The sequence below is a fragment of the Macaca mulatta genome, chromosome 5, assembly GCF_049350105.2.
Source record: "Macaca mulatta isolate MMU2019108-1 chromosome 5, T2T-MMU8v2.0, whole genome shotgun sequence".
Taxonomy (NCBI): domain Eukaryota; kingdom Metazoa; phylum Chordata; class Mammalia; order Primates; family Cercopithecidae; genus Macaca; species Macaca mulatta.
Window position 1 is genome coordinate 42,326,180 of NC_133410.1, and position 26,980 is coordinate 42,353,159.

The window sequence follows — 26,980 nt, forward strand, 5'->3', positions numbered from 1 at the left end:
CTTGGCCAGTCCAGCATTTATTCTGACTTGGTGCACTTATTGTACAAGTCATTAAATATTTTTAGTTTAATCTCCTGTCATAGCAATAGTGAATGACAAGGATTTATCTACATTATATTCTTTCTAATATTTGATAAGAACTCCATTACTTAGAAATTTTCTCATATTTGGCTTATAAAGTACACTGTTTTTCCATCACTGGGTTTGTTTTTACTCAGAGTTTTTCTTTTTTCTATTTTAATATTATGCAAAATTTAAGTGCAGTGCATCCTTTTTTTAGGTCAATTCTTGCACAAAGAAATGACAAAAATCCATCAACAAAGTGACCAAATGGCTGTGCATATTCAATCTATCTTTTTGGAAGAGCTTTAAATTTCTACAGTCTGGACGAAGTTCACTGTTCGTATTATTGAGATTGACAACAACAACTTTCTATGATTCGGTGCCATTAGAAATGAGATATTATATGAGTTCAGCCATCTTGATATAATAGTCAAGTCAAACTATAATTGCAAGTGAATCCTGCTATATACAGAAAATGCCCATTTATATTGCCTTAAAATGTCAATGTTAGGTTGATATTTTATAAATACCAATTCGATCCTAATGTTTGATTACCAAAGTACATCCCACAGGTTACTAATTATGACATAATTATATTATTGACTCTAAAAATTCTCACAGTTGTATGTGCTGGAGCAATCCTGGGTTAAACCCAGTTTATCAGGTTTCTTTTAAGTTGAATATTTTTGAGGTTTTAATATGTGCAATTATAAATCTTTGGAGAAAAGCTGTATGTATGTGTCAGTATGTTAAGCATGTTTGTCTGAGTATGTGTTTGCCTGTGTACGTGTGTATCCACATTTCCTGAGCTCATTGTAGCAATTATTCACTTCACAAAGCCAGGGTTTCCAAAACTGCTGCAAATTCCTTTTTTGCAAGTTGGAAGCTTAGTATCAATTTACTTATTTTCTCTTTGTATTCATTTTGTAATGGCACCTAATCTCCCCTAAACTGATGGATGCCTCTAGAGGACACCAGTAAAGGTTATATGCTCAGAAAAGCAAAGAGAAATGCATGTAAATGATTTTAAAAATATTACTCTCAACACACTATCTGGTTATTTTCATTGTATTATCAGAGATACTTTACCTTTGCTTGAGATAGAAAGGTTGATAGCTACTGTGGGAAACTAAATAGACTTAGAGAAATGTCTCAAGATTTCTGTGCTTGTTTTCTTAAAAAGAAAATGAGGATAATGATGCTCAAATTAAATCTTTACTGAAAAAGGTATCTGTATGTGTACTGGTTAGTATGGGTGAAGATGCTATACAAAAATGCATTTGAAAGTGCTTTGAAAAAAGAAGCATTAGTCTAAATTTATAATATAATTAGTAATCTTCAGTTGATAGTGGCTTTGCACACTTCAGCTTTTAGCTTTCTGATTTTTTCAGACTTGTTATTAATATACTATTCTATAAACAAAGACATGAAACTGTTAAATGATACTAATGGGAAAGTTAAAGTATTTTCCCTTAATACAAAAAAAACAGCTTCTGAATTATTTGGTTTGTAAATAGACGTTTTCATATGATGTATTTCTTGAAGTTATATGCCCTTCAACCTAAAATTTACCCACTTTACAAACCAAACCTGTGGTATAGATGGCCATTGGCTGGGGAATGAAGGAGAACTTCAACTAATTACTTCCCTGGGTGTAATGTGTATTAATGGTAGGTGAATTCAAGTGTATAGCCATATTATGCCAATATTGTTTTATGACCACTCACAGTACAGAAAGACCAGGAGGCTGATTGAGTTGTTCCTGCTAACACATCTTCTGTTTTCTCTTGTTCCCCTGCCACCTTATACAGAGAGTGCAGCATCCACATGAGTGTCCCTCTTGTGGAGGCTTTGGGTTTCTTCCATGCTCTATGTGCCATGGGAGCAAGATGTCCGTGTTTCGAAATTGCTTCACAGACTCTTTCAAAGCCCTGAAGTGTACGGCTTGCAATGAAAACGGTCTTCAGCGTTGTAAGAACTGTGTTGGTTAATTGGAGCTTCTACCCAGGAAAAGTCTCATTTTATTAATCAAAGGCAATACTTTGGTTTATATATATTTTTTAAGTGCTTACATTTATGGATTAACCAATAAACTTGATTATAATTGTCTTTGTGGTGAATTTTTGCTGCAATCATTTTCATTGATGTATTAAATAAATGTTTATTTAACAACTATTATGTGCCAAACCCTGTGTTAGACCCTGGTTTCGAATTGGAATTAACAGAATACTCCAAACCACTCGAAGATATCCAAAGTCTGATTCCCTAAATGTATTTACTTGTCTAAAGAAAAGAACAAAATCTAGATAATGGTGCCTATTGCAACATCACCCTGTTGACTAGTATGAGTTAATGCAAGTACCTAGAAGCATAACATATTTCTAGGCATGCTACAAGGAAGAAGAAAGCTCTGGAGAGTGGAAAAAATATGATCACATTTATACTTAGGCAGTAATTTTTTTTAAGCTGTAGAATAGTTTTTTGTTTTTTGTTTTTTTTTTTTTAAGCTGCAGAATAGTCTCAAAGCTGATGATCTTAATGATAAACCAATAATGTTATCAGGTGGATTTCTTTGTGTCGATACAAAAGCTACCAGAAGACTTATCTGGACATTCATTTATTTATTTAATATTTGGGGGTACATGTGAAGGTTTGTTACATAGAATTGCTTTGTACCACTGTCACTTGAAAGCCATTCAAAAAGGTGGCTCCTTATCGTCCTCTTAGCGGGACACCAGAGTGCTCTACTGTTTGAACACATTCTAGGCATGAATGTGCAAAAAAGAAAATTTGCTGTAATTATTGACTGATGACTACCTTTATACACATGTCTGTACTCGGATGGATTTGCTTATCAATGATTTTTAGAAGTTGCCTTCACAGTATTTGTGATAAGGTAATCAAAATATTTTGCTCCTTGGTTTTCTGAAAAGCAACAAATATTTACAGAGTACTTTTTAATTAGCTAGGCCCACTGTAAGCGATGGTTTCTGCTTTCATGGAGCTTACATTTTAAGAAGTAAGGAGTATTCAGCGGATAAATATGAGCAGATGAGTCCTATAATACTACAAAAGGGTGGGGCATGGTGGCTCACGCCTATAATCCCAGCACTTTGGGAAGCCTAGGCAGGTGGATCACGAGGTCAGGATATCAAGACCATCCTGGCTAACATGGTGAAACCCCGTCTCTACTAAAAATACAAAAAATTAGTCGGGTCTGATGGCAGCGCCTGTAGTCTCAGCTACTTGGGAGGCTGAGGCAGGAGAATCGGTTGAACCTGGGAAGCTGAGACTGCAGTGAGTCAAGATCACACCACTCTGTCTCAAAAAAAAAAAAAAAAAAAGAAAAGAAAACTGCAAAAGGAGTACAATGTGTTATGGGAAAGTATCAACATAAGGTAGAAAATGATTAGAAAGACTGCTTAGCAACTGATATTTTAACTGAGACATGAGGGAAATTGGAAACCAGTTAGTCAACAAGCAAGGGGATAGTGCTTCAGGTAGAGAAATAGCATATGTGGTGACCCCAGGTCAGAGGAAAGGTGTGTATTCGAAGAACTGTAAGAAATCCAATATAGGAGTGATTGCCTCGTAATAGTGGAGCAGTTTATAGCAGAATAAGCCTCCTGCTAATAACGTATATACACAGAACAAAATAATAAAAAACAAACACAATTGTTGAAGGTACTAGAAAACAACCCCAATCAAAAAGAAACAGGAGAGGACTCATTCACTGAAAGATTGGAAACACAATGAACCTCACATTTATCCAGCGTTTCCTCTGCAGGTACTTCCCAGTTTTCATAAAATATGCCTCATAAAGAAATTGTAGTCTTACTGGGTGAAAAAGATAGAGGTTGGAATCTGGAGATGCTAGAGTATCTGGAAGTGAGGGGGAAATTCCAAGAAAGGAGGGGATCAAACAGAAGGGAGCCCCATCTGCTCATTAATTTCACCCGAATCCTGGGCTGATTCCTAACCTACACAGGCGGAGGAAAGATACAGCCAAGAGGCCAGAAAGTTGGGCAGAGAGATCAGCTGCTGCCTGTAGAATTCTTGAAACCAAACCTCCATGGTTTTATGGTACCTTTGGTATTTGACTAAATGCTAGAACAAAACTCAACATGCAAATTGGGTATAGAAAGGAACTCCTTGAATATGAAACGCTAGAGCTAATATCATACATAATGGTAAAATATTGGATGCCTTCTCCTTAAGATCAGAAACAGTGAATGAATATGCATTTTCATCACTTCTATTCAATATTGTGATGGAGGTCCTCGCTAGACAAATAAAGCAAGGAAAAAAGTCATAAAAATTGGAAAAAATAAAGCTCACTATTTGTATACAACATGATTGGGATGTAGAAAATCTTTAAAAAGTTATAAACTACTGAACTAAAAACTGAAATTAGCAAAATTATTGGATTCAAGGACATTATATAAAATTTGAAATGTGATGTATAAGAAACACACAATTAAATATGAAATTTCCAATTTAATATCCAATTGGATATTGAATGTCCAATATAAAGCACTATCAGAAAACATCAAATAAGTGGAATACATTTTTCCAAAGATGTGTAAGATTTCAACATCAAAAACTAAAATGCAGATTTTGCTGAGAAATTATAGAAGACCATAATACATGGATAAATATATAATGTTTATGTAATGGAAGACTTCACATTTTAACAAATTGAACTTTAAGATTAAAATGTTCTCACAAAAGACGTGTAAGAAAATGAAAAAGGAAGCCATAACAGGGAGAAAATATTCACAATCTAATTGTCTACCAAAGGACCAAAATATGTAGAATATGTAAAGAACTCTGAAAAATCAAAAATTAAAAGACAACCTAAAGACAATCTAATGAAGAAATGGGTCACAAGTGCCTGCAAAAGAGGCTATGGCTGGCCAAAAACATTTAGTAAAATATGACATCATTAGTCATTAGAGAAATGCAAATTAAAGCCGCAATGTTATATTACTGCACAATATTTAGAATGACTAAAATTTGTTTAAAAAGATTGAAAATACTAAGTGTTGGTGTGGAGGTGGAGTAACTAGAACTCTCCTGCATTGCTAATGTGAATGTTAAATGGTACGACCGCTTGGGAAAACCTCTGACAGTTTCTGATGAGGTAAATATACACCAAACACCAGTTTACTCCTAGTTACTTACTCAATAGAGATAAGAATATATGGCTAGGTACAATGGCTCGTGCCTGTAATACCAGCACTTTGGGAGGCTGAGGTGGGAGGATCATGGGGTCGGGAATTCGTGACCAGTCTGGCCAATATGGTGAAACTCCATCTCTACTAAAAAATACAAAAATCAACAGGGCCTGGTGACATGCACCTGTAGTCCCAGCTACTCGGGAGTCTGAGGCAGGAGAATTGCTGGAGCCAGAGAGAGGGAGGTTGCAGGGAGCTGAGATTGCAGCACTGTATTCCAGCCTGGGCAGCAGAGCAAGACTCTGTCAAAAAAAAAAAAAAAAGAAAGAAAGAAAGAAAGAAAGAAAGAAAGAAAGAAAGAAAGAAAGAAAGAAAGAAAGAAAGAAAGAAAGAGAAAGAAAGAAAGAAAGAAAGAAAGAAAGAACATATGTCCACACTGTACAAGCATTTTGTGGAAGCTGTACTCGTAATAGCCAAAAGTAGAGGTATCTCAAATGTTCATTGACAGGAGAATTGAGAAACAACTTGTGGTATATTAATAAAGAGTGATGCTGATTAAAATCCCAAAGATACAATTCCTAATGCCACAATTCTAATTGTTGAAATTTTGAAAGATCAATATTCTTAAAGTCTAAATCCCTGAAGTCTATAATCCCTAACATCTAATTCAATCCCCAAACCATAAAGACAGGTGTGGAATTCAGTGATGAACATGGCTTCTAAAAATGAATTTCAAATTGTTACCAATAAAGTTTGCTTTTTCTACTCAGCCCAATGCATTGAGTGGAAAATTTTGTTGAGTGAATTGACTATGTCATATGGCAATAACAAAAACTTCAGTTTAAAAATGCGTCATTTGTCTGCATTGGCATTCCTTCCATCTCATGAAGCTGTAGACAGGTTTAATACATTAAAGCTGAATTTCTTTGAAGATGCCTGCAAAGTCACTGACTGGCTTGAAAATAATTATGTGTATGGTAGGATAAGAAAACACGCATTGGTGTTGTTGAACCGTCATCAGTATTGTTTCTGCCAAATTTGTAGTTTGAATGTGAGTGCCTGCAGAATGGGTTTCTGTGTACCCCTAAAAATATAGAGGAATGGCACAGAAAGTGGGAAAATGTAATAGGGAATGCTCATGTTGTTGTATATCAAATCAAGGAAGAATTCAAAAGAGCAACACTATGTGGAAAATAAATGTAGACATATTCTCCAACATGAGCCATGCCCTAATAGAAAAAAAAAAAGCAGCTATTCATCCTAAGACAAGATTTCAAGATTAACAATCATGAAAGTCCACCAGTTATTATGGATTACCTCCATGCAATTGCCCATAATCTAACTCTGTAATACACTTTCTTATATTGAAAAAAAAAATTAGATTTTTTTTCAAAGGTTTTTTTTTTCTTTTTATTGTTTTATTCCCAGTATTTTAAATTGTCAGTACTTTTTAAAAATTTCACTATGCTATGTATTTTATCTTTGCATCATTTCCAATCCTGGAGTTATAATAATGTAAACAGTTTTATAAACTGATTGTATACTTTTTTTTTGCAAATTTGACTTCACAAAAGTTAAGTCACAGTATTGACTCTGTGTGTAAACATTGTGTGGGAACATAAAAACATTGAAATTTAATAAATGAAGAAATGTTCTTTTTGTACATTTGCATTTGTGAAAGATAAAATTTCTTGAAATCTTGGCTCTTTGGGTGACTCATATGCAGCGGTGACCCATCATGGTTTTTGATGGATTCTGTCAGAAGACTTAGGTTGTCTGCCATGGTATTTCAGGTAACTCAAGTTATATAAGCTACTTCTTTATGAATATAGTTGTCTGTTCATAACTGTCATACCTCTGCAACTGTCATTAGTGTTCATGCTTACAGAAATGCTTGTGTCATTATTGGATATTGTATTGTGTAAAGTGGCCTATGAAGTTTTCTTTTGTGTTTTTATGTATTTGTCAAATAAGTCCCCTTTAAAGATGCAGATAACTGTCTTTTAAATGTTTTTAAAATTATTTTTTCCAGAATTATATTTCTCAGGTTTTGATCTTTCAGGATTTCAGAATTTAGTATTGTGGAGTTTGAGATTGTGTCTTTCAGGATCATGGCCCTAACCTAATAAAGGGGCACACTAACTAGTGATAAAAAGGAACAAGCTTTTGATTCTAGCAATAACATGGATGACTCAAAGATAGTATGTTGAATAAACTAAATCAGGCACAAAAGGTATGCCCTATATGATTCCATTTATATGAAGCTATAGGATAGGCAAAATTAATCTATAGAATGATTGGCCTACAGGGATGGGGGGAAGAAAGTGGTAAGAAATTAAATATGACCAGAGGTAAGACAGTAGAACATAATACAGTTAGTTGAAAGTTGATTTCTTCTTTATCAAGAAACAGGATGATATGATCTGGCTCTGTATCTCCATCCAAATCTCATCTTGTAGCTCCCATAATCCCCATGTGTTGTGGGAGGGATCCAGTGGGAGATAACTGAATCATGAGAGCAGGTCTTTTTCATGCTGTTCTCATGATAGTGAATCTGTCTCACGTGATCTGATGGTTTTAAAAACAGGAGTTTCTCTGCACAAGCTCTCTCTTTGTCTGTTGCCATCCATGTAAGATGTTACTTACTCCTCATTGCTTTCTGCCATGATCATGAGGCCTCCTCAGCCATGTGGAACTGTAACTACAATAAACTTCTTTCTTTTGTATATTTCCCAGTTTCAGGTATGTCTTTATCATCAGCATGAAAATAATGAATACGGTAAATTGGTACCAGTAGAGTGGGGCATTACTGAAAAGATAAACAAAAATGTGGAAGCGACTTTGGAACTGGGTAACAGGCAGAGATTGGAACAGTTTGCAGGGCTCAGAATAAGACAGGTGAATGTGGGAAAGTCTGGAACTTCCTAGAAACTTGTAGAAAGTTTTTGACCAATATGCTGATAGTGATATGAACAATAAGGTCCAGGTTGAGGTGGTATCAGATGGAGATGAGTAAGTTGTTGGAAACTGGAGCAAAGGTGATTCTTGTTATGTTTTAGCAAAGAGACTGGCAGCATTTTGCCCCTGCCCTAAGATTTGTGGAGCTTTGAACTTGAGACAGATGATTTAGGGTGTTTGGTGGATAAAATTTATATGTAGCAAAGCATTCAAGAGGTTATTTGGGTGCTGTTAAAGGCATTCAGTTTTAAAAGGAAAACAGAGCATAAAAGTTTGGAAAATTTGCAGCTTGACAATTGAATAGAAAAGAAAAATCACATTTTCTGAGGAGAAAATTCAAGCTGTCTGCAGAAATTTACTTAAGTAACGAGGAGCCAAATGTTAATCACCAAGACAATGGGGAAAATGTATCCAGAGCATATCAGAAACCTTTGCAGCATCCCCTTCCATCACAGGCCTCGAGGTTTAGGAGTAAAAAATGGTTTTGTGGGCTGGGCCCAGGGTCTCTCTGCTGTATGCAGTCTAGAAACTTGGTGCCCTGTGTCCCAGCTGCTCCAGTCATAACTAAAAGGGCAAGGTACAGCTCAGGATGTTGCTTCAGAGTGTGGAAGCCCCAAACCTGTGCAGCTTCTACATAGTATTGAACCTGCAGGTGCACAGAAGTCAAGAACTGAGGTTTGGGACCTCTGCCTAGATTTCAGAGGATGTATGGAAATGCCTGGATGCCCAGGCAGTTTGCTGCAGGGGCGGGGCCCTCATGGAGAACCTCTGCTAGGGCAGTGCAGAAGGAAATGTGGTGTTGGAGCCCCCACACAAAGTCCCTTCTGGCACACCACTTGCTGGAGCTGTGAGAAAAGGGCCACCATCCTCCAGACCCCAGAATGGTGGATCCACTGACAGCTTTGCACTGTGCACCTGGAAAAGCCACAGACACTCAATACCAGCTGGTGAAGGCAGTCAGGAGGGAGGCTGCACTCTGCAAAGTCACAGGGGTGCAGCTGCCCAAAACCATGGGAACCTACCTCTTGCATCAGTGTGACCTAGATGTAAGACAAGGAGTCAGAGATTATTTTGGACCTTTAAGATTTGACTGCCCTTTTGGATTTCAGACTTGCATGGGGCCTGTAGCCCCTTCATTGTGGCCAACTTCTCCCATTTGGAATGGCTGTATTTACCCAATGCCTGTACCCCCATTATATCTAGGAAGTAACTAACTTGCATTTGATTGTACAGGCTCATAGGCAGAACGGACTTACTTGTCTTGTCTCAGATGAGACTTTGAACTTTGGACTTTTGAGTTAATATTGAAATGAGTTGAGACTGTGGGGGACTGTTGGGAAGGCCTGATTGGTTTTGAAATGTGAAGATATGAGATTATGGAGAGTCCAAGGGCAGAATGATATGGTTTTGCTCTTTGTCCCCACCCAAGTCTCATCTTGTAGGTCTCATAATTCCCACACTTTGTAGGAGGGACCCAATGGGGGATGACTGAATCATGGGGACAGGTCTTTCCCGTGCTGTTCTTGTGATAGTGAATGGGTCATATGACATTTGATGGTTTTAAAAACAGGTGTTTCTTTGCACAAGCTCTCTCTTTGCCCACTGCCATCCAGGTAAGATGTGACTTGCTGCTCCGTGACTCCTGGAATGATTGTGAGGCCTCCCCAGCCGCGTGGAACTGTAAGTCCAATAAACCTATTTGTTTTGTAAATTGCCCAGTCTTGGGTATGTCTTTATCAGCAGGGGAAAAATGGGCTACTACCAAGGGAAAGAGTTGCTTGTAACAGGGAGAATTTCTTATCACTGTTCCAACATGGTTGTGAGATTCTAAGTAGAATCTCAAAATTTTCTCACTACTTGAGCCCTGGCTCTGTTTCTGAAAATCCAAACATAGTCTCAATGTCCTCCTTGTCTGAGCTAATAATAATCAAGTTGGAGAATTAGAATAGTACAATGGAATCTAATTTTTACGCCCTATCCTAAACCGTGGGCTCTGAGGGTAAAAGCTTCTCGACTCTCAATTATGTTAAAAAATTATTTCTATCTTTTATTCCTTTATTGTATGCATTGCTATGAGATTAAAGTGTTGTGTTTTCTGTTGATTATTAGTAAGCCTCTAAGGAATAACATTATGAAAGAATAATTAAACGAAAAAAATAAACTCAGATACCTCCTAGAATTTCAGAAGTTAATGAGAGTAATCAGCTCAGAACGAGCTTAGAATAGGCTTATTTAAACATAAATTTATGTTAACTTTCTGAGATAACTTGCTTTAGACACTTCACATCTATCTATTTCAGTTCTATGATATATATATGGCAAATAATAATAACCTCACACTGTCTTAGTGTGGGATTAATTCAAATATATAGGAAAGTACTTTAAAAAAGACAAAGCATACTATTGAGGCATAGAATAATTTCATAATTAACACAAAAATTATGCATTAGCAATACATCTTTTTATTGGCCACATTAGAAAAAAGAACTAATAGTTGTTGAACTTTCTTCTGATTGCTGGGTTTTTTTAGAAGATACCTCATTTATTCTTCACAGTATCCCATAATTTCATAGATGAGGAAACTGTGATTCAGAGTGTTAATTAATTCTCTGAAAGTCTGGAAATTTATGTTAATTTGTTGTATCTTCTGTGTCCATGTGAGTTGCCTTTATGTCTGGTATAAAGTGGGAAAGCAGTCAAGCAAACAATAAACTTGCTCAAAAATAAACCTGACATAAGCAATAAAGTTGAAACGAAAAGTCTGTCCTGAGCTTCTATGCTTTTACAACTTCGTACATTCCTCCTGGCAATTCTTAATTGATTTCAAAAGTCAAAAGTCAATTTGCTAGTTGTTTGCAAAGGACATATAGTAATGCAATCAGGACTGGAATTTGTTCATAAATTTTAAAGAAAGATTAAGGAAGAGATATTAAAAAATGACATACACCTAAGTAATAGAAATGCACGTCTATTTTATAATCTGTCATGATAAGGTCTTTTTTAAAAAGATAAAGTATTAGTATATTGATTAAAGCTTTATCTGATCTTTCATGCACAAACCTCACACATGTAAAGAGCTACTCTGAGCTCCTTCAAAGTGGAGTGAAAATTTTAAGACTCTTGTAGAAAGCAATCAGAATATAATACCGTTTTGGATTTTTGTGATTATTTCTTCTGAACTTTTACAGTTTCGTTATCCACAACTAATTTAACAGTACTTTTTCTTAGTATTTGACTTAGGTAGTTATTTACAAGGTATTAAAGTTATTTTTCATAGAAAACACAGCTTTCTTTCTTTTCTTAACTATTACATTTAAGATTAATGTTATTAGGTTATACAATTATATGTATAATTATATATATGTATAATTATAAACACAATTATACAGCTATCGAACTTAGGAAGAAACGAAACTGACTGTTAGGATATTAATATGTCTGCTGTTAGCGGAAGTGAACCAGCAGACAAGAGTGGTTCTATGGGTTGGAGAACATTCAGGAAACAGGAGGCATCAGAAGGAACGTATCACAGAGGGAATGGGGAAAGTCGACCAACCTTGAAAGTATGTGAAGTCTAAGTTGGCTAAGAAAGCTTTAGATAACTTATGTGGCCATGACAGTAACCAAGGGCATTATTGATGATATGTTCAAGGTTATTCATCATTGCATTTCTGACCTCCCTTCAGGCTCATCGGCAACTGGCATCACTTAGGTACCAGCATTTCTAACGCCGACCATGCTTGATGGGAGGCTCAATCACTTTGGAAGACATGTTGCTCTTTGTGCACTTTCTTCACTTAGAAAGACAGTCTCATTGAGGATGCTGCTGCAGCAGCAGCAGACTCATGCTTTACTGAAAATGATTGCAGTGGATTCCCATGAAGAAGCACCTTCTACATTGGGCATTCTTTGACAGGCTATAATAATTCTAGTCAATAGAGATAAAAATATTTTTCATGTATAAGTATCCATGTCTTAAAGCACAATTCCTCTAGGAAAAGAAGGAGTACTCATTCTGATGGAAACTTTTGTTCTGGTTCTATTTTGAAGTTTTTGAATTCTTCCATTAAACCTAGCACAGAATATATTGAAAAATTTTAAATGTATGATTTGGCGGCAAGGTGACTTTGAGTTGGAACAAAGCTTTCATAGAAGAATATAAGATGTCCTAAAAGCATTGGTCATAGGTAGTAAAACTGGAGCCTACTTTTAACCAATATCTGGAAAATCCATATTGATTCTCTGCACTGCACATGCCTCATTTAGCATTCTGTGCCCCAAAGTTGTTACCTTTCTTTCTTTATATTTTCTGTGGTCTTAATCCTTTACTTTGCACCACCTTGTTAGAGGAATATAAATATAAATGTTATCTGAGTACCCAGAATAGAAGTCATAGATCAGTTAGAAAGCAAAATGTTTGCATAATCTAGAAAATGGTGCTATGGTGCAGTGCTGATTTGTTGCAGTAAATGAAGTTAAAACTAATGGAAAACAGTAATCTTTTAATTTTCGTTCTTCTGAATTGCTGATTGCTTTCATTCCTATTTTGAACATTTCATTGGATGAATAAAGACATTGTGAAACCTGAAGACCCTAGAAGAAGCACTGGTACAAAATCTAAGGTGTTGTTTCCTGGAATACCAGATGCCACTTTATTGCTGTGAAGTTTACATGTACCCGTTGACCTTTAAATGTCTGTTCTGAGTTACCTGTTTGCTGTAGATTTTACCTAGTGACAGAATTGTCAAAATATTTTCCATTACATTTTTGTATTTTGGGAAGGAAATATCATAGCAAGCTTTATTTTTAGTAAAAAGAAATACAAACTGTTTTATAGAACATTCTTCCCTAAGGTAAAACTGCTACAATCTTTGTGTTTTTTCAGTAGTTGCTGTACATTCTTTTGCTGTTATAAATATGTCAAGAGCTCCCAGTAGCTGTAATCCCCACCCCATGTGTGCCTCTTCCCATTTTCCTCTCCTTCCCTGTTTGCAAAAAATAGGAACTGGGGATGAATTTTGACTCTATTTACGAGTTAGGAGTACTTTTGTCTCTAAATTAAATATTTGAATTTGTTAGTAATGCTAAGGTGATATGTAATTATAGAAAACTCCCAGAGTTTCTGGAATCAATGATAGCCATGACATTCACTTCAAAAATATATTAGGCATTGTGAGGGAGATGAATATATATAATCTGACATGGTTTTGCCCCTATCATGATTGGGAAGTAAGTCATCTTAAAGATAAGTAGAACACAAACTGTATTATGCAGGTTATTGATTATCAGACGACTGCTAGAGACTATAAACATTACAGAATGCTCAAAGGAGCAGAATATATAAACATGAGAGCCTTTGTTGGTGGAATGAGCTTACAGCAGTGTATGTGATAACAGCTAGGATTTCTACAGCAAAGATATGGGTGGAATGTCATAGCTCAGCTATGGATTCAGACAAGTGGAAAACAAAATGCTTAGAGCAAAGTACTTAGCCTGGGAGATGGCAAGCATTCATTGCATGCTTCAAATGACCCCAAAGATGATGGTCATAGACAGTGTATCCCTATGGTTAGGCTCTGGATCCTGACTTTCTGGTTTTTAATCCCAGTTCTGCCATTTACTAGCTGTATGTCTTTAAGCAAGTAACTTATACTTTCTGTGCCTCAATTTTCTTATTTGTTAAATGAAAATAATACTAGTATCTAATTAAAAGGGTTTCTTCAATGATTAGGTTATTATGGATGAATTCTTTAATTCAATACCTGCCATATACAGGTAGAGATAATCTGGGCCTAGATAGTGACTAGCTTTGAAGGTGCAGGCATTTATATTTATCCTGTAGGCAATCAAGGCATTTTCAGTCAAAGTATTTATTCCATGAAATGTTGGTTTAGAAAAAGAAAGTATTATATTTTAAAAGAATTGAGGGGGCTGGGAAAAAATAAGTTGAGATTTGGAGTGCAATATGTACTCTTAACCAATGACAATCTATGGCACTATTTTTGCATAGTCAGAATATTTGAGTCTGGGAACCAAAAGTTAGAAATGGGAATGGATGCTCTAAATATTACTGTTAATATTTTTGCTCAAAATATTTTTGTTTCCCACCCCCATTATATCAGACTATTGATATAGCTATCTTAGTATTCAAAGGAAAATTTCTTCTAGTAAAGGCAAAAGCAATGGTTCTGTTGACAATGATTCTTTCAGAAGGCCATTTTTAGTTTCAGATGCTATCATTCACACAGAAAAAAAGCTACTGTTTGGCAGAATGATTGATCCTATTTATCAATGCAAGATGTATTGCTGGTATACAATGTGTGCAGGAAGAAGGATGTCTAGATCCCAGACTGTTTCTTAGACACCACCTAGTGCTACGACATCTAGAGATAAAGCTAATAAGAGATTATAGCACTGCAACAAAAGCAGGACAACCAGAAGGTAAGAGTGTCTAGAAGGAAAGTTTTAGATTTTAGATTATCCTACTAGGAGAAGAACCCATTCCACTGAGGTGCAGGCTTAACATGGAAAAACATAAAAAAGAAGTTTATAAATACAAACCAAATGTGATGATCAGGTGTGGAAATGCAGATGAGAATACTTAGGCATATTATAACTTTCTCAATTATCTTGATATATATATATACGTATCAACCAATATCCCTACTTTTCCCCTCTCACTTTCCACTATTTGTTTTATGGAATATAGAGTTGGTAATTAACTTGATAATTGAGTCCATATTTAACAGGAAATTCCAATCAAAGCCCCATCAATTATTGTCAGCCATTGTCTCTATCTCTGTGTCAGCTTCATCCTTCTGTAGTTCAGTCACAATTTCATTTTGAATCCAGGGAAAATCTGGGTTAAAATGAAAGATGTATGTTTTTTTACTATTGAGGGGGATATTTTCAGCACGTGATGTAGCTGATGAGAAAATTTTTTAAACATTGGTGTAGTGTTGTGCTTTGGAGAATACTGTCTGGGGATTGGAGTGTAAGCTAAAAATAGGTATATGTTTGGTTCCTTTTTTTTCTGGCCTGGATGGGAATCTGGAATAGCAAGTTAACCTAGTAGGAAGTGATAAGCATCAGTTATCAAACTGTACAGGATGTGTCTTCAACAGTGACCTCATGTTGTGGCAAAAAATATACCACTAGTGGAATGATCATATACTAGTTCAGGGAAGCAGGATCCTCTTAGGATTTTGAAAAAATCTATGTGACTGAAGAAACGCTTACATGTGAGAGATTTGCTCCCTGCTAATAAGAAAAATGGAGATTTGAGCAATTGATTGGATAAACCAAAATAAAGTTAAAGCAGGCATATGCAGAACATTTTCTTTGCATATCTGAGAAATAGGAGTAATTTTTGATGCATAAAATTACTTATTTCTGAATATTAAACTAAAACATCATCGTCGTATCTTTTTTCTTGTAAAATAAAGAAATACAGAAAAAAGAAACCCCAAACCCAGCACAAATGCAGTCCTTGAAATTATTTCCTTCAGGACACAATATGATCTGGATGTTTCTCCACTCCAAATCTCATGTTGAAATGTGACTTCTAATGTTGGAGGTAGGGCCTAGTGGAAGGTATTGAATCATGCAGCACATCCCTCATGAATGACTTGGTGCCCTTCTCATTCTAACAAGTGAGTTCTCACTCTGTTCATTCACATGACAGCTGGTTGTTTAAAGGGACTGGCTCCTCCTCCTGTCTCTCTCTCACTTCCACTCCCACCATGTGTTGTGCCTGCTCCTGCTTGACCTTTTGCCATGATTGTAAGTTTCCTGAGGCTCTTGCTGAAGCAGATCCTGACACCATGTTCCTGTATAGCTTGCAGAACTGAGAGCAATTAAATGTTTTCTTGATAAATAACTGAGTCTCAAGTATTTCTATATTGTGATGCAAAAACAGATTGACACGAGACATTTGCCTACATTTGCATGAGCAGTATAAATTTGGATTATTTCTTCTTACCCATTTTTATTATTCAAATCAAGAAACAAACTGTCTCTTCTTCAACACTTTTTTAAGTGGGGCTCAAATGTCATCTTAGCCAGAGAGCTTCTTGTAGTCTATATTTAGTTGTTTATCGTGGCAGGGGTAAACATTCACTGCCTTATCCTTTGATACTAGAACCATAACAGTTATGCAATAAAAACTCAGTAAATATTTGTTGAATAAATTTATTCAAATGTTTATTTATATAATTCAATAAAACTTTATTAATTTTATGGATGTAGGTAATTCAAATATTTTGTTAATATATTGCTATGTAGTCTGCTTTTTTGGTTATTGTTATTATGGTGGAATTAATTTTATGTGTCCTACTCCTTTATTTTGTTAAACTTATTATGATGAATAATTTTGTTTCCCAATTGTATTTCTGAGTGATTTATAGTTTGCTTTTTAAAAGTTGATTTGTAAAATTACTTTGTATCTGACCAATTTTTGCAATTCTTAGTAGTAATTCTAAAAATAATATTCTAAAATAGATATTTAATATCTAAAAATATACTGAACTTTGTAGATATGTAGTAGTATTAGTATGTTGGGTGTTGAAAATGATTGATTGGTAAGCTCATGGAGTCTTCTGAATACGTTATAACTTTCTTGTTGATATTAATACAGGTTGAATTTCTCTTATCTGAAACGCTTGGGAACAGAAGTGTTTTGAAATTTAATTTTTTGATTTTGTTATATTTGCCTATACATAATGAGATATCTTGGGGATGAGAACCATATTTAAACACTAAATTCGTTTATATTTTATATACACCTTATACATACAGCCTAGACTTAATTTTATACAATATTTTAAATAATTTTGTACATGAAGCAAAGTTTTGACTGCATTTTTACTATGACCTGTCACATGAGGTTAGGTGATGGGATTCTTCACTTGTGGCATCATGTTGTTGTTCAAAAATTTTCAGACTTTGAAGCATTTTGGATTTCAGATTCAGATTACAAATCTCGGCCGGTAATATTTTTTAACCTTTATATCAGAAACGACAAGATGATACTTGACTCATGCTGTATTTCTGAGTAAGATTTGTTGAATGACTATTTGATTGCCCACACATCTTTACATCTCTTGCTAACCAAATCCTATCAAGTATGGAAATATAGCACAAGAAAGAAGAGACACGGAGTCGGGCTCTGACAACCGGTTGAAGTCCGTAAATTGACAATTTCCATATGTTTGGTCCCATTCAAATCCTCCTATGGAGTAGGTGGAAGAGAAAGAGTAAATACAGAAGTTAGTTACCTCATATGTGCCCTCGCTGTGCAAATAACTACATTTGTTGTCAGATTGAGGAACTTCAGGCTCCTGTTCTCTTTATTCTCCCCAGTTCCATTCTGAGCAGTGTTTAGTGACTTTGAAAGAGCAGTATAAACTATACTCATGAAGTCAGCAGAATTTATCTAACTTCTTATTCAAATGCAGTCACCCCTCAATAGGTATAGTGGCCAGGAAATCCACTGTAAAATATACATTGTGTTTGAATACTTTTCAAACATTTTTCAAAGGATAGGTTGGTAGTGGTGACAATGCTTCTCAAGATCTACCACTGAGTGCAAAGTATTAAAGGAATCTTTTAACCACTCAAACTGCACCCACTGATGCATTCAATATAAGAAAAAAGTAGATTCAAGGCTGCAATCTTCTAACCCTTTTAAAGCCCTCGGCTAAACTCCACTTTCGTTGTACTTCAGAATAGCTGAAATGTCTGCCAATAATGTTTGGTATATATTACCTTCCTCGGAACAACAAAAATATTTTATAGCCTGGAGTGCAGCTATAACAACAAGAGTTAAAAAGTGCAATAGAATTATTCACTCTTAAATTTTACTTATTGAATTGGAAAAATTATTACTTTTCTAAGTAGAGATAGAAAAATCCCAATTCAGATTACAAATGAAAGGTTTTCTGACATTACCTAGAATTTCCCACACAAGGGTATAAGTTGTCAACTGAGTTTTTGTTGTTCCTTAGAGAGAATTCTCCCTTTTGTTTGCCAGCTCATTCCTGGTTCCTTGTATGGAAAAAACAGAACGTACATTCTAAACCCCACTGAGATGCTAAAAGGGGGCATATGGATGCAACTCATTGCAATACTCATCTGGGAAAATTATTTTAAAATTATAGAACAGAATTAGAAGCATTTAGATTACAAAACAAAAGAAACAATCTCCAAGACCTTTGTGTCTTTAAGTAGCACCAGAAGTAAAATTTTGACACATATCTTGCAGCTTCTGATACCCTGGGCTACTTCTTTGTAGTCAAACATATTGATCAATATTCTAGTTCCTCCATTTTTCTATCCAGGTGTTGGAAATGCTCTTTAGAATTCTCACTTTCTGACATGCTCAAAATTGGCATGTGATAAACATGTAATAAATAAAAGGTTGAATTTTAGAATATCAAAATTATCTTTGGAGTTTATTGTTGCACAAGGGTGTTAATATTTTTCTCATTAGTTCTAAGTACACTATGATGCTTGTCTTATACCAGCAATCTTTCAATCTGAAATCCAGGGAGACAGTGCAGATAATACAGAAGATACTCAAAAAGCAAACAAGCAAAAAATAAAGAATAAAAGACAGTTACTGTTATTTGAATTAACTAGACACATCTTAAAAATAAAGAACTGAAATGTTATTCCTTTGTGCATTTTCTAATATCTACCTGTCCTTATTAAGGAAAAGTGATATAGGATTCAAGTATTACTTGGTAGATTGTATTAGTGTTGACATTCAATCTGGTGAAACCAGACAACTTCAAAAGAGGCTTTAAACTGCATTATTTAGTAATTTTTATGGGTGAAATTTTTGTAGGGATAATGATCCAGTGAAAACACATATATAAAGGAGGAATCCACATGTGTAAATATTCTCCCCCTCCATATAATTTCCCTGACTGAATTGGTATAATATTGCTCCAAATAATTATCCCAATTCTCCCTTGCCTAGGAAGTCTTAACACAAAGGATACTAGTATTTCTAGATTTGTGTGTGTATGTGTGTGTGTGTGTGTGGTGGGGTGCTGCAGCATAGATTATGAGCTAAAACATAGAATGAGAGACTTGACAGTCTGAGATCTGAACAAAAATCACATGATTAGGTAATTTTGCCAGGGAAATTAATGGCAAGTTTTTAGCAAAATAGGCTTTCTTTTAAAATTCTTGTTGCTTCTTGTATACAGACCGAGAGGGATGACACTAGCTCTTCTTAAAGGACTCTCAGTTTTACTAACTTTTTTTCTGAGCAGTAACAGCCCCCTGCAAGCACCCTGCATTGCTCTGAATTTTTGCTGTTTCCTCTACTTTGAAGATTAGTTCAGAGAATGGGCACAGAAACCTTACATTTTCCTTCATGTCTTCTCCCTCCTCAAGCTGCTGTCTTAAGAAAATCCAAGCGATGAGCTAGAGTGGTTGGTAAAAATGTTGTTTAGCAATGTTCAGAAAATGTACTAAACATTTTCCTGTGGTTTAAAAGATAAATCAGGTTACTAAAAAGTCAAAATCTAGATTTTTGATAAATGAGAATGCCCTACAATTTGTAATAAAATATCTATATAGAGTTACTGAGAAAATATAATTAAAAATCAAAACATATAATTAGGTTCATAACTTTTATCAACAAGTAGTGAACAGGGAAGGTCAATCAACACATTGAAAATGAAATGTAAGTGAAAAAAACACAGTCAGTTTTCTGTTTTTTCAGCCTTAGTGACATTTCTCAAACTCTTGCCAACTCAAAAGTGAAAGGTAGGGACATTTTTCATGGTCTAAAAGAAGGTTGTGGATGTTGGTGAAATATATGCTACTGCTTTTTCACAGCTTAACATACCACATCCTAGAAGTATGTTTTGTTTTAATGTAGAAAGCAAGTTCAGAAAATTACTGCCTTTTGAAAAACAAATTTTCACTTGAAACTTCAGTAGGACTGTAACCATATAACACAAGCAACTGCTAGAGTAAAGAAAGCCACTGATAATTATGAATCTACCCTCATCAACATCTTCCAATTAACTGTAAACTTCATCTCATCACTTTCACAAATTCTAGGGAAGAGAATAATAAACTATCAATGGAGATGTTTATTTCATTGTGTGAAATTCATAGTAGAATCCAATGCCTTTGGTTTCAAAATGAAAAAGAGAGTTTCAACAGCTGGGTTTCAAAGACCATGCAAATTTGAGTCTTATGGGCAACTGAACTGTGAATGCAAGACTTAACTGCCCTTGGCTTGCTCATTTGGAGCCGTTCCCTAGCTGTGCACGTGCTCTTCAAAGCCATTCATCTCGTATCGAATTTCCTGCAAACATACAGACACTTCTGCCCCATTGCACAGCCCACCTAATGCTTTATTCATTTGATTTGATTTATTTATACTGCACCTATTTCTCCCAGTACTCTCATGTGAACTTAATAAAAATTCAATATCCAAGGCAAATCTAGCAGCCAAAACTGGATTTAATGCAAGCAGAAACTTACAAGGAATGTATGGGCAGATGATTATGCTTTCTGCTCTCAGGACCCTATCAGCAGGAAGCAATGAGTGTTTCAAAGGTGTTCCAAAAGTAAAACTACATTTACCTCTGAAATTTTTAGAGAACACAACTGGGTTGGCAGTTATATCCAAAGTACTACATAAGAGAGAAAGGTAGCAATTTTGAAGGCGGTTATTGGATGATAACTAGATAGTTAGTCATTAAGACTAACATAACAATCACCAAGGTTCATTCCCCCAAAATTCTGGGTATTTAAAAAAGTGATAATATTAGAACCTTCTGAAAAGAAATAAAAACAATGAATTGTGAGAATTCTGAGTATATCTGAAACGTTGTTTTTTTCTGAAACTTTGTTGCAGATATAAAAATATGAAAACTACTGGCAAATTGGACATGGGAGGGGGAAAATTAGCCACTCAATTTACAAAGTATACGCTACTTTATAAAATGAAAGCTTCATTTTTACACTTGTGTAGACAAAATGTAGAATTCTAGAAGTGTAATTTCTGGGTGTTTGGCAAATTACTTTAAGAATTAAAAGTTCAGGCCAGGCGCGGTGGCTCACGCCTGTAATCTCAGCACTTTGGGAGGCCGAGGCGGGCGGATCACAAGGTCAGGAGATCGAGACCATCCTGGCTAACATGGTGAAACACCGTCTCTAGTAAAAACACAAAAGTTAGCTGGGCATGGTGGCGGGAGCCTGTAGTCCCAGCTACTGGGGAGGCTGAGGCAGAAGAATGGCGTGAACCCGGGAGGCGGAGCTTGCAGTGAGTTGAGATCACCCTACTGCACTCCAGCCTGGGCAACAGAGCGAAACCCCATCTCAAAAAAGTTAAAACTTCGGTCACCATAAGTTAGTTAATCAAACTCCACAACAAACAAGTAAAAGTACTGTTTGAGATGGAAATAAAACAACAGAGTCCTTTGAACTTAATTTTAGAGTGATTAAGAGCATAGACTCTGGAGGTCAGTTACATTTGATAGCATAGGATAAAGAATCAAATCTGATGATAAATTTTAATAATCTTTTTATCTGACATCGGTCAATCAGGAATACAGAGGTCTCCCATGTATTCTGGGTATATAAGGTTTAATATATGAGTCAAGGAGGTACATAATTCTTGGAAGAGCTGATATCAAGGGAGCTAACATGGAAAACCTCAACCTGAAATTATAAAATACTTGATAGTTCTGAAGACCTCACCAGGAGGTGCTGTATTTCTCAGGCATCTCCAGGAAGTATTCATCGACATAGTCTACAGTGGCAAGGCTTGTTGTTCTAGAGCTTAGTAGGAAGTCACTGGGTTCCACGTTTGTCCACACTTCAGACTGCAACTGCCTTGAAAACACAATGGCTTCTCCTTTTTTATATGACAAATCTCATGTGAAGACCTCTTGTTGGCAAACTCTAACCTGGAACCATACAAGAAAGAAGATTGTAGGAACTGTAGCCTGCCTTTATAATCTTACTTGTGCTCCTGAATTCAGCCTTAGAAGTGGGGAGAGGACATGGTAAATTGACGGTGAACTTGCCAGTTATTAAAGGGAATTTCAGGGAAGTACAGGAAATTGTGTTTCAGATAGACAAACATGAAAACTACTGTCAAAGTAGATACTGGAGGCAGAAAAACAATCAATTTACAAAGTATACAACACTTTATAAAATGAAAGTTTAGTTTTTGGACTTGTGTAGACAAAACGTAGAATTCTAGAAGTCTAACTTCTTAGTATTTAGCACATTATTTTAAGGATGCAAGTTACTAAAGGAACTGACTTAAAAGGACAATTAACTTTAAAAGGAATTAGCTGCAAATTTCTGTGATGGGCATATTTTGAGTTTCTGTCCAGCTCATAAAACAATAAAGTCTCCTTTCCTCTGCAGCTTTATTATAACCCCAGTCCCTCAAGCCACATAATATTTATGAAATCCTTGTTCACAGTTGATTTGACCATGAAAAGGCATTTGGCTCAAGCTAAGTTGATAAGATTCTTCTCTCTGAAATTTTAGATGAGTCTGGGCTTCTCTTGACACTTCCAAATCTAACCTTGAGAACTCTGGGCTAGCCAAGTTCTGCATGCTATGCAAAAAGGAAAGGCCATCTACTGAGAGAGGAAAATAAAGAGAAAGTCCAGAGAGAATCAGACTTAGGAAGTGTAGTAAGAGTGCTACAACTTTCCAGCTTCCTATTGCAGTCTCTTTGGGAGACTTGGAATTGCTTCCTTTGGATTCTACGAGAAATCCCTTTGTCCATGTAACAGATTTATCTTCGCAGCCCATCTAGGGTTCTTTTTTTTCTTTTTCCTTAAAATGTCTTGAGTTGGCTTCTGTTACTTGCAACCGTAAATCTCTAACAAAGGACTGTCATTACATTTAAAATATTTTTGATTCAATTTAATTTGAGTGTCTCTCTTGAACAAAATAATTTTGTTATTGCTTATTCTATTTCTGATTCATTTTTTCATTTTCATAACTTTTAACTGACTTTCCTTCTCCTATTCCCACCTCCCTAACAAGCAAATGAGAAGAGAAATAAAATCTGAAATTCAAATCATGTGGCCTGGACTTGCTAAAAACACCATTAAATGAGAGGCAATTAAATTTAATGACAAAAATGAGGCTCTAGTAAGGCTTCAAAGTAGTCTGTTCCTAAACCTGAGGGGCAAATGAACCACAATGTTATCTTTTAGCAATATAATCAAAGCTACACTCCAGAGAGAATGCATGAGATTTCACATAAAATGACAGACTGCCACTTTCTCTTCAGCAAGGTAATTGGCCACACTGGTAAGTATATTATTGCCAACATAAAATATTGTAATAGGTATGGAAACCTGAGCTAGCAACAGCAGATTTAGCAAGTAAGTTAAAAATTTGGCAGAGGAACATTTATTGCAATTGGCTTTCATAGAAGATAAAAGACACATGCACATGCAAGCACACACACACACACACACAGAGAGAGAGAAAAAGAGGAATGATTTCTGTTGGTGCAAGGCTTTACTAAAACGTTAAAAATGCATATTATTGCCGATATCTGCTTCATCAGTTTCATAAGAAAAAAAACAGTAACTCACTTCATGTATTATTTCTAGCCATTGCTTTTGTATTATTGCATTAAAGCTAATTTTATTCACTTAGACCAAAACATAAAACGTGACCACAAAAGCATTCAACAGGAAACATTTATGACCTAAATAATTCAGGCAGCAGAAGAATTTAGATTGCTTAGTTTCCTTTAAATAATTTAGGGGTGGCACTTAAGGGCACTGAATAATCAATCCACCCATGAATTGACTAGCAAAATTATGGTGTATAATTCTTGATATTTAAATCTAGAGTTCTTTCGGCTTTTATTCCAGAATAATGAATCTGAAAAAGAATTGTTTTAAAAGGAATGGGTTATGTGTAGAATTTTAAAACATCAGCTCTTAGCAGCTCATTGGTGTCACTTGGGCAGAGTCCTCTGCAATGACCTAAACGATTATAGCCCAATCTAAGGCTCAGCTGGAATAAAGCCTTGTTATTCTTTTCCTGCAATGCTCAGGTCACGTAAGTCATTTTCGTCTTTTTGATACTGTATATCAAAAAGGAGAATAGATTAAGTTGTGCGCAGGTGAACTAGAGTCATGACAAAATGTTCTTGTAGTAAACATTTCAAATAATATAAAATATTTTTGGATAACAAACTCACAGGGTTTCTCTCTGCTATAGTTTGAATATGTTCCCTAACGTTCATGTGTTGGAAACTTATGCCCAGTGCAACAGTTTTGAGAGGTGCTTAGATCATGATGGCCAACCCCTCATGAATGGATTAATGTCATTATACCAGGAATAGATTCATTAGTGTGAGAAAGGGTTTGTTATAAAGGGGAGTTGGGCCTTCTCTTGCTCTCTCTTGCCATCTGATGCCTTCTCCCATGTTATAAAGGTCCTCATCAGATGTGCCCTCTTAATCTTGAAATTTCCAAACTCCAGAGCCACAGCCAAATAAATTTTTGTTCATCACAAATTACCCAGTCTGTGGTAGTCTGTTGTAGCAGCACAAAATTGCATAAGATGGAAAATTGGTACTGAGAAGTGGGGCTGTTACTGTAAACAAATACAGATGGTGCCCACTTACAGTGGTTCAACTTAGGAGTTTTTGACTTAATGATGGTGTAAAAATAATAAATATTCAGTAGAAACTGTTCTTTGAGTACCCAGACGACCATTCTGTTTTTCAGTTTCAGTACAATATTCAATAAATTCATGAGGTATTAAACACTTTATTATAAAATACACTTTGCATTAGATGATTTTGCCTGACTATAGGCTTATGTGAGTATTCTGAGCGGATTTGAGATAGGCTGGTCTAAGCTATGATGTTCAGTAAGTTAGGTTTATTTTTAAAATTAAACTTAATTTAATTTTTATTAATTTTTATTTTTCTAAAGACAGGATCTGGCTCTGTTGTACAGGCTGGAGTGCAATGGGGCTCGCTGCAGCCTCAACCTCCTAGGCTCAGGGAATCCTCCCACCTCAGCCTCCCAAGTAGCTGGGACCACAGGCATGTGCCACCACGCCTGGCTAATATTTTTAATTTTTGTAGAGACAGGGTCTCCCTGTGTTGCCCAGGCTGCTCTTGAACTCCTGGACTCAAGCAATCCTCCCACCTTGACCTTCTGAAGTGCTGGGATTATAGATGTGAATCCCGATGCCTGACCAGTTAGGTTCATTTAATAAATTTTTTGGCTTATAATATTTACAATTTATGATGAGTTTATCCAGACATAACCCCATCAGAAGTTGAGAAGCATCTGTATCTGAAAATGTGGAAGTGGCTTTAGAACTAAGCAATGAGTAGAGGTTGAAAGAGTTGAGGGGCAAATTAGAAAAAGCCTCAGTTACCATATGTAGAGCATTAAGGATGATTTTGATGAGGGCTCAGAAGATGAGAACTGTAGGGAATGTCGAGAACTTCTTAGAGATGACTTCACATGGTTGTATTCAACATGTAGAAATCTGGATAGTAAAGGCCATCTAATGAGGTCTCAGATGGAACTGTGGAATAAAGTATTGGAAACTGGAGCAAAGGTCATCCTTGTTTACAGTTGCAAAGAACTTGGAAGAATTGTGTCAATTTCCTAGGGTTTTATGGAAGCAGAATTTAGGAGTGATGAACTAGAACATCTGGCAGAAGAAATATCTAAACAGCAAAATGTTCAAAATGCCGCATGGCTTCTTTTGACCACTTAGAGTAAAATGAGAGAAGAGAAAAATGATTTAAAGATGGAATTTGTAATTAAAAAGAAAGTAGAAAGTAAAAAGTTTGAAAATGTTCAACCTGCCATGTAAAGAATAAAAAGAGGTGTTTAGGAGAACAAACTAAGGTTGTATCCAGGATACTGTTTACTAAAGAAATTAATATTAAAAGAAGAAAGCCAGGTTCTATTGACCAAGACAATGGAAAAATGACTCGAAGGCATTTCAGAGATCTTTGAGTCAACCTAGAACACTAAGAATTTCCAGAGAGGTGCCTGGAGAATCTCAGCATTCATTACCCTGCACTGACTTCTGGTCTTTGCTCCCTGAATTCTGACACAGCAATCCTTATCTGCCCCAGTCATAAATCAGATAGGCCCAGGTGTGCCTTGACCAGCTGCTCTGGAAGGTATGAGCCTTAAATCTTGGTGATGTCCATGTGGTGCTAATCCTGTAGCCATGCAAACTGCAAAAACTGTGGGGGCAGGGACACCTCCATCTAGATTTTGAAGGATGTTACAAACAACCTGAGGGGCCCAGGCACAGACTTGTCAAAGGGCTGAGCCATTGCAGAAAGTGCCCACTAGGTCAATACATAGTGGAACCATGGAAGTAGGGCAGTCCCTGAGATATCAGAACTGTAAGGCTATCAGTATGCAGCTATAGCCTGGGAGAGCTGCAAGCATGAGTCTCCAATCCAAGACAGTAGCTGGTGGAGTGAGCCCAGTAGCAACACAGAGACAGGACTGCCCGAGGCCTTAGGGACCCAAGCCCTGCCTCAGTGTGTCCAAGATATGGGACACAGTCAAAGGAGATTATTAAGGCATCTTAAAATTTTATATTGTTTTTCTTCTTGGGCTTCAGACTTACCAGAGACCAGATACCCTCTTTTTATTGTCAGTATTCTCTTTCATGGAAAATAAACATCTATCATATGTCTATCCCACCGCTGTATTTTGGAAGTAGATAACTTACTTTTACAAGCTCAGAGCTAAGGGAGAATTTGCCTCAGAATG

General features: G+C 36.1%; 1 protein-coding gene across 1 annotated transcript in view; it reads left to right on the forward strand.

Annotated features, from left to right (window-relative positions):
- Positions 1-2,167, forward strand: part of GRXCR1 (glutaredoxin and cysteine rich domain containing 1) — a 137,787-nt gene extending 135,620 nt beyond the window's left edge. The window contains 1 exon segment of the mRNA NM_001194126.2: positions 1,875-2,167. Within this exon segment, the coding sequence (NP_001181055.1) occupies positions 1,875-2,054 (180 nt within the window). The 3' untranslated portion in view covers positions 2,055-2,167.
- The last annotated feature ends 24,813 nt before the right edge of the window (positions 2,168-26,980 follow it).